The sequence below is a fragment of the Heterocephalus glaber genome, unplaced genomic scaffold (assembly GCF_053883595.1).
Source record: "Heterocephalus glaber isolate CG9 unplaced genomic scaffold, H.glaber_assembly_v1.0 deba00000943, whole genome shotgun sequence".
In the NCBI taxonomy this organism is placed as follows: domain Eukaryota; kingdom Metazoa; phylum Chordata; class Mammalia; order Rodentia; family Bathyergidae; genus Heterocephalus; species Heterocephalus glaber.
Genome location: NW_028258175.1, coordinates 1,536,220 through 1,547,910, shown reverse-complemented (window position 1 = coordinate 1,547,910; position 11,691 = coordinate 1,536,220). Strand labels below are relative to the sequence as shown.

The following is an 11,691-nucleotide window of genomic DNA, read 5'->3' as shown; positions in this document are numbered from 1 at the left end:
ACGGAGCCTGATCCCCAAGCTTCCCACCACTAGGGTGTCCTAGAAGCGAGGACACCGCCCTCCAACGAGCCAGCCGCAGCCGCTCTCGCTGCCAATTCCCCGCCCAGAGCCAGAGAGCGCAAGCGACAGAGCCTCCGGGGGCGGGCGGGCCAATGCGGACTGTACCAATCCCCCTGGTGTGCAGGGGACGCGAAGACGCGGGGGGGGCGGAGCCTGACGGCCTTCTCCAGCTACTTTTACCCTCCGTAAAAAGGGAGGTGGAGCTATTTATGCAGCCTCCTCCTCGGCTCCTCTTTCAACTCCCTCCTCTGCTCGGCTCAGAGCCGGCGGATCTTTACTCCCTCCCTCCGTCCTTGCGCTTTGGTACGAGCCGATGCCCGGAGGCGGAGGGAGGAAAAGGAAAAGGAAGCGGGCCGATCTTAAAGGGGACGCAGGTTCTTCATTTTTTTTAAACTGCTTTCTCCAATTTCGCCACGACGGACACAGAGGAGCAGGTTCCCCGAAGCCGAGCGCGGCTGGAGCAGCAGGCATCGCTGCGGGGGGGAGCGCCGCGGGCCAGGCGGGGTGTGAGGCTGCCCATCGGAAGGGCGGGTGCTGGCCCCGCGCTCCGCCCCCGGCCGGTTGCGGAGGTGGCATCTGGGGCAGCGGGGCAGGTGGCACACCAGGGCGAGGCCGGAGGTGAGGCCGCGCCGGCGGGGCTGGGACAGCGCTGGCCCCGGTGGAGCGGGCCCCGGGCGGCGCGGAGGCCGCCGCGATGCCGGGTGAAAACATCTTCCTGTTCGTGCCCAACCTCATCGGTGAGCGCCGCTGCGGCCGGGCGGGCGGGCGGGCGCAGGGCTGGGCCGGCTCCCTGAGCCCGCTCTCCCGTCCCTAGGTTACGCCCGGATCGTCTTCGCCATCGTTTCCTTCTACTTCATGCCGTGCTGCCCCCTCACGGCCTCCTCCTTCTACCTGCTCAGCGGGCTTCTGGACGCTGTCGATGGACACGCGGCCCGAGCCCTTAACCAAGGTAACAGACGCCGCTCCCGCCAGCGCGGCCCACCACCCCTTCCCTCCCTGACTGCTCAGGACCTCCGAGTCAGAGGGCTCTTCCTCCCACCTCTGCACACAGCAGAACAGAATCGCCTGGTTTTGTAGCAGAAGGAATTGAAGCTCCTCCAGGGAACTCCCCGCTTGTGAGAGGTGTGGGAGGGCAACACTGAACGTGACCTTGACATTAATAGAAGGCTCTGAGTACTTTTGCGTTCAACCGGTGTTTACTGGGGCCTGCTGTGTGCTGGGCACAGGCAGTAGGGTTCCAGAAGGAAAGGAGGGTTGACTGATACAGGCCCATCTTTTAAGACTTCCCCCTAGCTGGGCGTGTGGCACACGCCTGTAGTCCCAGCCCTTGGGAGGCTGAGGCAGGAGGATTGAAGGGCTTTCACGACCAGCCTGGGCTACATAGTGAGACCCTGTCTCCAAAAAAAAAAGACTTCCCTTAAGTCGGGGAGGGTTTCCGGGAGTCTGGGTTCTGGAGTTGAGTTGAGGATAACCCTTTCCCACCCCCTCCGACAGACAGGCTTCCCTTCACTCTCACTGCCTGTGGCGGTGACCCTCCACACTGTTCTCACACCCTCCTGGCAGCAGCCTCTTTTTCTCCCTGGGAAGTGCTCGGTGGACATTCAGTCTGCTCTTGGACTATATCAGGGTGATAGCTACATCCAGGCACTGTCTCCAATAGCCCCTTCCCACCTTTTCCAGGAACCCGGTTCGGGGCCATGCTGGACATGCTGACGGACCGCTGCTCCACTATGTGTCTGTTGGTCAACCTGGCCCTGCTGTACCCTCGGGCCACGCTTCTCTTCCAGCTCAGCATGAGCCTGGATGTGGCCAGTCACTGGCTCCATCTGCACAGGTCTGCTCTTGTTCTGGGGCCGAGCAGCTGCAGACACTGCTGAGGGCGGGTGTCTGGGACGGCTTCAGTTGCATCTACTGTGGGGTCACACAGTTCCTCAGCCCTTCTGGCTGGGTGTTCTGGGGTTCCACATGACGTGAGAACTCATCCGTGTCAGTGGTCATAAGCACTCATGGCTCCTCCCTGCTTTCTCCCCAAGCTCCGTGGTGCGAGGCAGTGAGAGTCACAAGATGATCGACCTGTCTGGGAATCCCGTGCTCCGGATCTACTACACCTCCAGGGTGAGCCCTTCCGGCCATCCCTCCCACCCTGGCCAGCCCTGGCCCCGGTGGGGGGGGGATGGGGCAGAGGAGGCCAGTGGAGGGCGGCTGTGAATCTTCTAGCAGAGGTGCTGATGGGGCCTTTGCCAACCAGGGGGAAGAACGGAGGCTGGAAGGAAGGGAGGAGGGAGAGAGAAGCCAGGGAGGGCTGTGTGAGGATGCCAAGTGTGGCCTTTGACCCCGAGCCTGGGCAGCCTCTGGGGGAGTTACCAAGTGGGGTGACCTGCTGAGATGGGCCAGTGCATGGCCCTGCCTCTCACTTGGCCATCTGTGCTCTCTGCAGCCTGCTCTCTTCACGCTGTGTGCTGGAAATGAGCTCTTCTACTGCCTGCTCTACCTGCTCAGCTTCTCTGAGGGACCGTCAGGTAGGAGGGGGGTCCCTGCCCTGTCCCTGCGCTGCCCTACTGAGGAGGCCTGGCCTCACACGCTGCTGCCTCCCACAGTGGGGTCTGTGGGGCTTTTCCAAGTGGGCTTCTGGATCACCGCCCCCATCGCCTTGCTCAAGTCTGCCATCAGCGTCGTCCACCTGGTCACTGCTGCCCGCAACATGGCTGCCCTGGATGCGGCCGACCGTGCCAAGAAGCAGTGAGCCTGGACCCTCCGCCCTCACTGCCCGGGCGTCTGGCGGTGCCACAGGGCCCCTCCCCTCCCAGGAGCCAAGTCTCACCTTCCTGTGTGGCTCTCCGCCTGGCCTGTGGGTGGGTCAGCCTGTCTCTGGTGTCACCACCATTCTGGGTCCCAGGGACCGCGCTCCACATGAGGAAGAGTTCAGAGCCCCGGCCCTTGGCGGTGCTCCAGTACGGGAGGCCTCTGAGGACCGGGCCTCGAACACCCTGCTGGCTCAGCCTAGGGCTTCCGGCCTGAGTTGGGGGCACCTGCGGGCCAGAGCTGATGCAGGGCTGGCTTCCCGAAGGCAGAGGAGTGGGACCCCTGCCCGTCCAGGGGCACCATGGCAGGGGGAAGGGGTTGGCATCCATCTGCCTGGCCCTGGAGGCTTCATAATAAAGACAGGAGCTTCACTTTTGTGGGCGTGGTTTCCTTTGAGACATTTTGGGGTCAGGTCTGGGTTGAGGGGAGCATGGAGAGAAAGGGAAATGTATCTGGATGCTTCCCCCCAGCTCTCTGGCTGGCTCCTTCGCACGTCACAGTGCACAGTGACCCTCTCAGAGGGGCCCTTCCTGCACCCAGCCTCATGCAGCCTTTCTCTGACCTCCTACATTCTGCTTTGCTTTGTATTCTTGGCCCGACTAGAGTGCGAACTCTGGGAAGCCAGACTTTTCCTCTTCCTTTCTCTGTGGAATGAAGGTTACCTTAACCTGGCATACAGTAGCTGCTTAATAAATGTTCCTGAAAAGATCAGTTGGTTTCTCAGAGTGGAGTCCTTAGATTACCTATTGGATCTTTTCTTTCATTTTAATTTTTTCATTGTGGTACTGGGGGTTGAACTGAGGGCTTTTTCACTGAGCTACCTTTTCAGCTCTTAAAGACAAAATTTTTAAAAAGTTTTATTTTATCCCATTCCTCCCCTCAAGCCCCCTCCCCTCACTATGTACAAAAGCTTTGTTTCCATTTTTCCCTTCTATTCTCACTTTTTCCTTGTCCCTTCATTCCAGATTTTTTTTTTTTTTGGAGAGGTCTTGCTAAATTGCTCAGGCTGGGCTCAACCTTGTGATCTCCTGCCTCAGCCTCTCAGAGCGCTAGGATTACAGGTGTGTACCAGACCTGGCAGGATAGTTCTTTTTTTTTTTTTTTTTTGCTTAAATTCTTTTATTGGTATATTTTAGGTATATAATACGTTTACATTTATCATTGGGTGCTTGTACCTGTACATGATATATCTTGGTTCTTATTTTTTCCCCATTACCTGTGCGCCTTTCAACCCCTCCACCCTTCCCTATAGGATAGTTCTTAAAATGTTACCACATGGGCCTTTAAGGCATGCTCTCCAGAAATGAGCCAAGAAGTCTGTAATTTTGAGGCAGGCGGTAGAACCACTGAGCTAAATCCCTGGCCCAAGTCTAATTTTGATACTCCAGGTGATCATTTTGATACTCTTCCCGGTAATGTTGAGAATCATGTTCCTTCTTAAACATTTCTGGAGCTGGGCATGGTGTCATATGTCTGTAATCCCAGTACTCAGGAGGCTGAGGCAGGAGAATTGCTGCAAGTTTGAGGCTAGCCTGAACTACAGAGCAAGACCCTTTCTCAAAAAAAAAATTTTTTTTTCTGGGGCAGCTGTCACATACCACACACTGGGCATTGTTTTAGGCCTCTGTCCCTATCCGCTATCCAATACCCCTACCACCTGAGTTTTTCTTATCTTGCACCAGATAAGTTTTTAAACTACATTGGATCAAGTAAATGCCAGATCCTGTGCTGGGGTTCTTGGCAAATGTTACTCATTTCCTCCTCATAGCTCAGCCCGGTGGCCAGGGCTTGTGTCTGGGAAAACTGAAAGTCATCAGGGGTGTTCTGGGCCTCAAATCCTGGGGGCACTGGGGAATCCTTGTGGGTGTGGCTGCCCAGCCCCTTCTAAGGAAGGTCGCCAGTGGGCTGGGCATGCGGCTTTGGTCCCAGGAAGGCACTTGTGGTGGAGGGGAGGCTGGTAGGGACTGGAAGGCTCAGCTGAGGGAGGGAGCAGCGCAGTTGGGGAAGCAGCAGAGCACCAGGCAGGGACAGACACAAGTACACCTGAGTGGGACAGGTGCCAACCAGTGTGTGTCCTGCAACAAGGAGAGTCACTAAAGAGGGAAAAGTCCCGTCCCGTGGTTCCTGGGGAAGTTACCTGGTCAAGCAAGACCAGCGACAGTCCTGGTGACACAGAGAGAAATCAGAGCAGCCAGGGCCCCTCAAGGCTCCGAAAGAACCCTGAGGAGCTTGGCCTGACCTTGAAACGCAGAGAGATGGGTATTAAGTTTTGGTTAACCTAAGTCTTACTTTGACCAGCAGGAAAATACCACAAAAAAGTAGTGATTAACAGTGATGACCGGGGATTTAGCTCAGTTGTTCTGCCGCCTGGCTTGCAAGGGGAAGAATCCGAGTTTGATCAGTACCAAAAAAAAACAAAAAACAAAAAGAAACAAACAGTGACATAAAAACAGAGGCAGGTTGGCTCTGCAGAGGACTCCCGCTGTTGGGGGGCGGGGTCAGGCTGGTAACATATTTGCCTACAGCCCAGAGGGGTCCTGGGGTCCTGATTCCTCCCCAGCTCTTCTCTTACACAGCTGCCCTTCACCCTGGGTGTTACTTTAATGTACTTCTGAGTCCTCAGGTACAGATTTGGCCTTTTGTGTGCCCATAGGATACAAATAGAAATGTTAATGGCCCTCGGGGTCGGGGATTTAGTTCAGTAGTTTTGCTGCCTGCTGCTCAAGCGCAAGGACCAGAGTTCGATCCCGGTACCAAAAAAAAAAAATGTGAATGGCCTAATGGCCACAAAAATGTAGATATCTTTAGTGTATTCCTTGGCTATTGGTATAATTAAAAGAGGAGGCCATTGGATTTCTTAAGGAGGAGTCTGCATCTCTTAAACTCTACTGTTGTACTTCATCTCATTTAACAACTCTGGATAGGCAGAGGTTAATATTAAAAGTCTTATTAGGGGGGCCGGGGATTTAGCTCAGTGGTTCAGGTGCTTGCCTCAAAAGTGCAAGGTCCTGAGTTCAATCCCCGGTACCAAAAAAAAAAAAATTCTTATTATGCCAATCCCACCTAATATTGTCTGAGTTCTACAACTTCGTGGAGCTACTATTCACCAAAATTCTACTTGTAATTTTGGGGCCCTGTTTAACGTAGTTATAAAATGAAGCTTAAGAGCTAGGTGTGGTGGAGCACATCTGTGATCCCAAGCACTCGGGAGGCTGAGGCAGGAGGATTGCTTGAGTTCAAGGGCAGCCTGAGCTACATAGTGAGACCCAGTCTCAAAAGAAAAAAAAGAGGCTTAAGTGTCAGTGACTTCTAATGTCCTCTCCTCTTTTCCAGACTATCAAAGGATGATGGTTCCTCGAACAATAAAACCTGTCTTCCTATGTGGCCTTAGTCAGTGAGACCTTCAATCCCTGGCTGGGAAGGGTCAGTGTCCCCGGCCTGAAGCTGCCCTGAGGAAGATGGACCTTCGGCCACTCTGCAACCCTGAAGAGCAAAGATCACAGTCAGTGTGGGGCAGGAGGGGGTGAGGCAGGAGGCAGGAGAGGAAATGAGTAGAAAGGAGGCAAGAAGGGCCGGGGATTTAGCTCAGTGATTCCGCCGCCTGCCTCACAAGCACAAGGTCCCGAGTTCAATCCCTGGTACCAAAAAAAAAAAAAAAGAAAGGAGGCAAGGAGAGCTGAGGTTTCCATAGCACTGGGATGCAGAGCTGCCCAAGGTTATGCGCACCTGCACTTCTGGGCCCCGTTTGTGCTCCCAAGGCTTGAGTTTTCTTTCAGGCTCATCACACCCAAAATGCCACGAAGATTCTGTAAGTCTGCAAATGAGCTCAGTTGTTGAGGTAAAGGGGAGGAACCTGATTTTAAAAAATGGATTCAGCCAGGCTTGGTGGCACTCCCCTGTAATCTCAGCATTTGGGAGGCTGAGGCAGGAGGATTGCTGCAAATTTGAGGCCAGCCTGGGCTATATGATGAGTTCAAAGCCAGCTGAACAACAAAGCAAGCCACTGTCTCAAAAAAACAAAAACAGGGCCGGGGATTTAGCTCAGTGGTGCTGCCGCATGCCTTGCAAGAACAAGGTCCCAAGTTCAATCCCCAGTACCCAAAAAAAAAAGAGAGAAAGAAAGAAAGAAAGAAAAAAAACCATACATGGCCTTTCCCTTTCTAGTGTACATTGGCCCAAACTTTCACAGGTCACATGAGCCATTCTGTAAACCAAGTCAAAACTTTCTATAGATTCGCAAGTTCCACGGATTTCCAGCCCCCAACACATATAAATATTTCCAGCTCCAGACCATAATGCACTTCTCTCTTGAGGGTCCCTTACTTTACTTTCTTTGAGTGTGTATTTACAATTCTGCTTAAAAAACCTCTATGCCGCTCAAAAACAGAAAGAAAGCCAGTATATCCCTGTAATTCCAGCACTTTCGAGGCTGAGGCAGGAGGATCACCACAAGTTCGAGGCCAGCCTGGGCTACAGAGTGAGGACCTGTCTCAAAAAACCAAGGGAGAGGGCTGGGGATTCAGCTCAGCGGTTCTGCTGCTGCCTCGAAAGTGCAAGGACCAGAGTTCGATCCCTGGTACCAAAACAAAACAACAGTGATGACAGAGAGAGAGAGAGAGAGGGAGAGAGAGAGAGAGGGAGAGAGAGAGAGAGAGAGGGAGAGAGAGGGAGAGAGAGGGAGAGAGGGAGAGGAAGGAGGAGGAAGGAAGGCTGGGAGGTGGAGAGAAAGTCTAGAGGTGCAGATGTAGCTGGAACCCCGGCCGTGGAAATAGGGAGAGCTGTCGAGGGCTTAGGCAAAAGAAGCTGGCTAGGGCAGCCTCTGGAGCCCCGTGAGACACAAGGACTTTCTATTTTATATTTCCTTTTTCTTTTCTTCTCCTCCTTTTTTCGCACTGGGACAGAACCCAGGGCCTCACATATCCTAGGTAAGTGCTCTGCCCCTGAGCTACATCCCCGGCTCTTTCTATTTCACTTCTCAGACAGGCTCTTACTAAATTGACCTTGAATTTGCAGTCATTCTGTCTCAGTCTCCAAGTATCTGGGATTACAGATTTGTGCTAGCATGTCTCTCTCCATATTTTATTTTATTTATTTGGTGTTTTGAGACAGGGTCTCACTATACAGTTCAGGCTGGCCTTGAACTCACTATGTAGCCTAGGCTGGCCTTGAACTGGTGGCGATCGTGCACCACCATGCCTGGCAGTCTCTCCATATTTTAGCTTTCATTTTATATATTGGCTACTGTGCTGCTAAGGGACACTACCCCATCTCTAAGTGCCTTCTTCGTGCGTTGTCTCACTTCCTCTCATGACTGCAGTCCACTGCACAATAGTCCTGGTGATGTGCTCTTTCTCCAGGAAGGAAATGAGCCAGGTGCAGCTCAGACCGAGGTGAGGTCTCCGGGTTCAATTTCCAGTTCTGCCATAAAGGGGGGGGACACTGCTGGGTCCCCCTGGTTCTCCCTCTGTGATTAAGGCCACCCTAGCCACAGTGACAGATGCCAAGGGGACAGGAGCTAATGTCCGTGTGGCCTGGGAGGCAGCTCTCCTACACCTAGTGAGCAGGGCCTTGGCCAATGCCTGCTTCTTGGTCCTGTCTTTAGCTCAGGCTCCAGGATGGCCTGGTCCCACTGTGCGGCAGGGGATGTTCGTGGGAGGCTGTGGGAGGCAGGCTTTACGGGAAGACAGGGAACTAGTATGGGTTATTTCCCTGTGCATCCCATCGGCTGTATCTCAGCCCCATGGCCACATCTCCCTGCAGAGCGGGTTGGGAAATACAGGTTATTTGTGGGCCTACAAAGAAAAGGAAAGTGATGTAATGAAAGCATCTTACTGTAGGGGCAGAGGGACATAAAAACCCAGGGCAAAACATGGACTGACTATTGTTGTAAAATCAGCACATGCTCCTCTGGCTGACGACTGTAAGATCCTCCAGTGCTTACTGTGTGCCCTCCTGCATCCTTATGAAAGTGTCACACACATTTGCTTATCCCGACCTTGTCCCTTCCCAGAAACAAAGGCTGAGACCCCGATTGGCCTTGACCACCGATCAGGGAAAGGGGTATTTTTCAGAGCCAGCTCACTCCATGGGTGTGACGCACTTCTCACTCACAGGCATCTCCAGTGGCGCCCGTCCTGCAGCACCTCTGCTGCTAAGAGTCCCCCTCCGCTTTCCCTGCATCTGCCATGCTCTGAATGAACTTTTACTTTCCACCACACCAACCCTGACTCCCCCTTTTCTCACTGAGAGCCCCACCTAGCCCTTCTTCACTGAAGTGAGGCAAGGACCCTAACAGAGGCGGAGGACCACCCAGTGACCCCGGAAGTCACATTGCCATGACAGGTGTGTGTGTCTGCTGTTGGAAGACAGATTCTTCTTATAGAAAGGGTCCCCTGGAAAATCAGTTATTTTACCTGATTTTCACCCAAAGAAAAGCCATTCGTTCCAGTACTGGAGAAGAACAGGCTGTGTGGAACTTCATCAGAGATCACACCGGTGTTATGTGTTGTGAGCAGTTTAAGGGACTCTGGTAATGACCTAGACACAGTCTCCAAAGTGAGCTCGAGCTCTGTCCTTCCACCCAGGCCTACTTTCCTGTCATGCGGTGCACCCGTCCCCTCCTCAATGTGATCATGGGCCTATCCTCATGCTGACCACTGGAGAAGCCTCTGAAGTGAGTGAGTGAGTTAGAAACCCCCATAGCTAGCGCCTGAACTTTAACCATTTTCCTCCCAAGTTGATTATTTAGGGTTATTAATTAACCAGCACAGGTCATTCGAGAGATGCAGATGAAAACAACACTGAGATTCCACCTCACCTCACAAAGAATGGGTGCTATCAAGAAATCAACCAATAACAAATGCTGGCGGGGGTGTGGGGAGAAAGGAACCCTTCTCCATTGTTGGTGGGAGTGCAGACGGGTGCAACCACTGTGGAAATCAGTATGGAGACACCTCAAAGAACCAGGGCTAGAGGTCCCATTCGACCCAGCTATCCCCCTGCTGGGGATCTTCCCCAAAGAATTAAAAGACTCATACCACAGCGATATATGTGCACCCATGTTTATAGCAGCACAGTTTGTAAGAGCTAAAGCTTGGAAGCAGCCCAAGTGCCCATCAACTGGAGACTGGGTAAAGAAGATGTGGGTTTGTTTTTTTTTTATAAAATGAAGTACTACTCAGCCATAAAGAATGAGAAACTAGAGACATTTATAGCTAAATGGATGCATATTGAGGCCATCCTCTTAAGTGAAATAAATAGGACACAGATGTGTAAATACCGAATAGTTTCTCTAGTGTGAAAAACTGAAAGTGTAAATAAGGATGAAAATGATTAAAATGAATAATTGATAATTTGAATTTGGAAAAGGTCCAAAGGGGTAGAGGTGATGGGAGGGGAAGGGGAAAGGGAAGAAGGGAAAGGAAAAATTATGAGAAAGAGAAAAAAATCGAATCAAATTCTGTGTAAATAGGGATGAAGGCTGCACAGGTAATGGGAGAAAAAATAAGAACCAAGATACATCATGTTCTGGTACAAACACCCAATGATAAATGTAAATGTATTATATACCTAAAATGTACCAATAAATATATATATAAATTTAAAAAATTAACCAGCACATAGCTTACCTTGTGGTTAAGAACAAAGGACAGGACATGTTATTCTGCGACCCTAATCATAAAGATAGGAATTTCCTTCCAGATCCCAAATATTAGATTTTAACCTAATAATTTGTTCCTGTGCCCCAGTGCTTGCTCAAAGATGAGATCATAACATTCTATGTGTGGTTTGTCCTTTAAAACTGGGGCTTCCCAATTACTAGATACCCAAAAGAGGTTATCAAGCAGGGAGCTCACCTTTTAGTTGCCAGCTATAAAAGACTTTTTTTTGGGGTACCAGAGATCGAACTCGGGTCCTTGTGCTTGCACAGCAGGCGACAAAACCACTGAGCTAAATCCCCGGCCCCTGAAGAATTTGGTTTTGAAGCTAGTGGTCTACATATGATCTAATGTCATGGACTGGCTAAAGGTGTGGGTGGGAGAAAAAGGCCAGAGCAGAGATGGTGAAGCTTTTAGAGCTTTCAAGGATACAAACAGCCTGCCAAGGTACGAGTGCCTCAGATTTGCCACCACTGGCCTAGGGAGACCATTGTTCAGAAGCTGAGTGGAGAAAGTGGACCCGGCAAGGAGACAGCAAAGGAGGAGCTGGTGAGGGAGAAAGAACACCAGAGCTGGGGTGGTGGCACATGCTGTGGTCCCAGCACTCAGGAGGCTGAGGCAGGAGGATCACCGCTGCAAGTTCAAGGCCAGCCTGAACTAGAGAGTGAGACCCTGCCCCCCACCCTGCCCCCCAAAACAACACCCTAAAAAGAAAACTAGAGTAGGTGATGTCATGGGAGCCAAGTATGGCCACCATGCTGCATGATGAGGCTGAATAAGAGATTCCATCTTACCCAAGAAAGAATGGCCATCACCAGGAAATCAAATAATGACAAATGCCGGCGGGGCTGCAGGGAAAATAGAACCACAACATTGTCAGTGGGAAAGTAAACTAGTACAACCACTGTGAAGATCAGCATGGAGATTCCTCAAAAAACTCAAAGTAGGAATTCCATTTGACCCACTGTTCCCCTTCTAGGTGTCTTCCTGAAAGAGTTAAAGACAGTGATCCATGCACACCCATATTTTTGTTTTTGTTTTTGGTACTGGGGATCAAACTCAGGACCTTGTGCTTTCGAGGCGGGTGCGATGCCACTGAGCTAAATCCCTGGCCCCATGCACACCCATGTTTACAGCAGCACAGCTCCTAATAGCTACATCTTAGAAGTGG

The 11,691-nt window shown here is 51.8% G+C and overlaps 1 protein-coding gene across 2 annotated transcripts; it reads left to right on the top strand.

Moving 5' to 3' along the window:
* The first annotated feature begins 288 nt into the window (after positions 1 to 288).
* Positions 289 to 10,474, top strand: Cdipt (CDP-diacylglycerol--inositol 3-phosphatidyltransferase). Of its 2 annotated transcripts, none has more exons than XM_004856134.4 (6): positions 289 to 797; positions 875 to 1,009; positions 1,741 to 1,894; positions 2,094 to 2,175; positions 2,498 to 2,579; positions 6,196 to 10,474. In XM_004856134.4, the coding sequence occupies exons 1-6, from the start codon at positions 755 to 757 to the stop codon at positions 6,258 to 6,260; spliced, it is 561 nt and encodes a 186-aa protein (XP_004856191.1). In that variant the 5' UTR covers positions 289 to 754; the 3' UTR covers positions 6,261 to 10,474. The 2 variants fall into 2 exon arrangements, with proteins under 2 accessions (XP_004856191.1, XP_004856190.1); XM_004856133.3 differs by lacking the exon at positions 6,196 to 10,474 and adding an exon at positions 2,658 to 3,573 and having other exon boundaries at positions 295 to 797.
* The last annotated feature ends 1,217 nt before the right edge of the window (positions 10,475 to 11,691 follow it).

Bases quoted from the DNA above. Each gene is read 5' to 3' on its own strand.
- Cdipt (XM_004856133.3), top strand. From the start codon at position 755: ATGCCGGGTGAAAACATCTTCCTGTTCGTGCCCAACCTCATCG. The intron at 1,895-2,093 runs GTCTGCTCTTGT...TTTCTCCCCAAG, and splicing joins CACTGGCTCCATCTGCACAG to CTCCGTGGTGCGAGGCAGTG. The intron at 2,176-2,497 runs GTGAGCCCTTCC...TGCTCTCTGCAG, and splicing joins GGATCTACTACACCTCCAGG to CCTGCTCTCTTCACGCTGTG.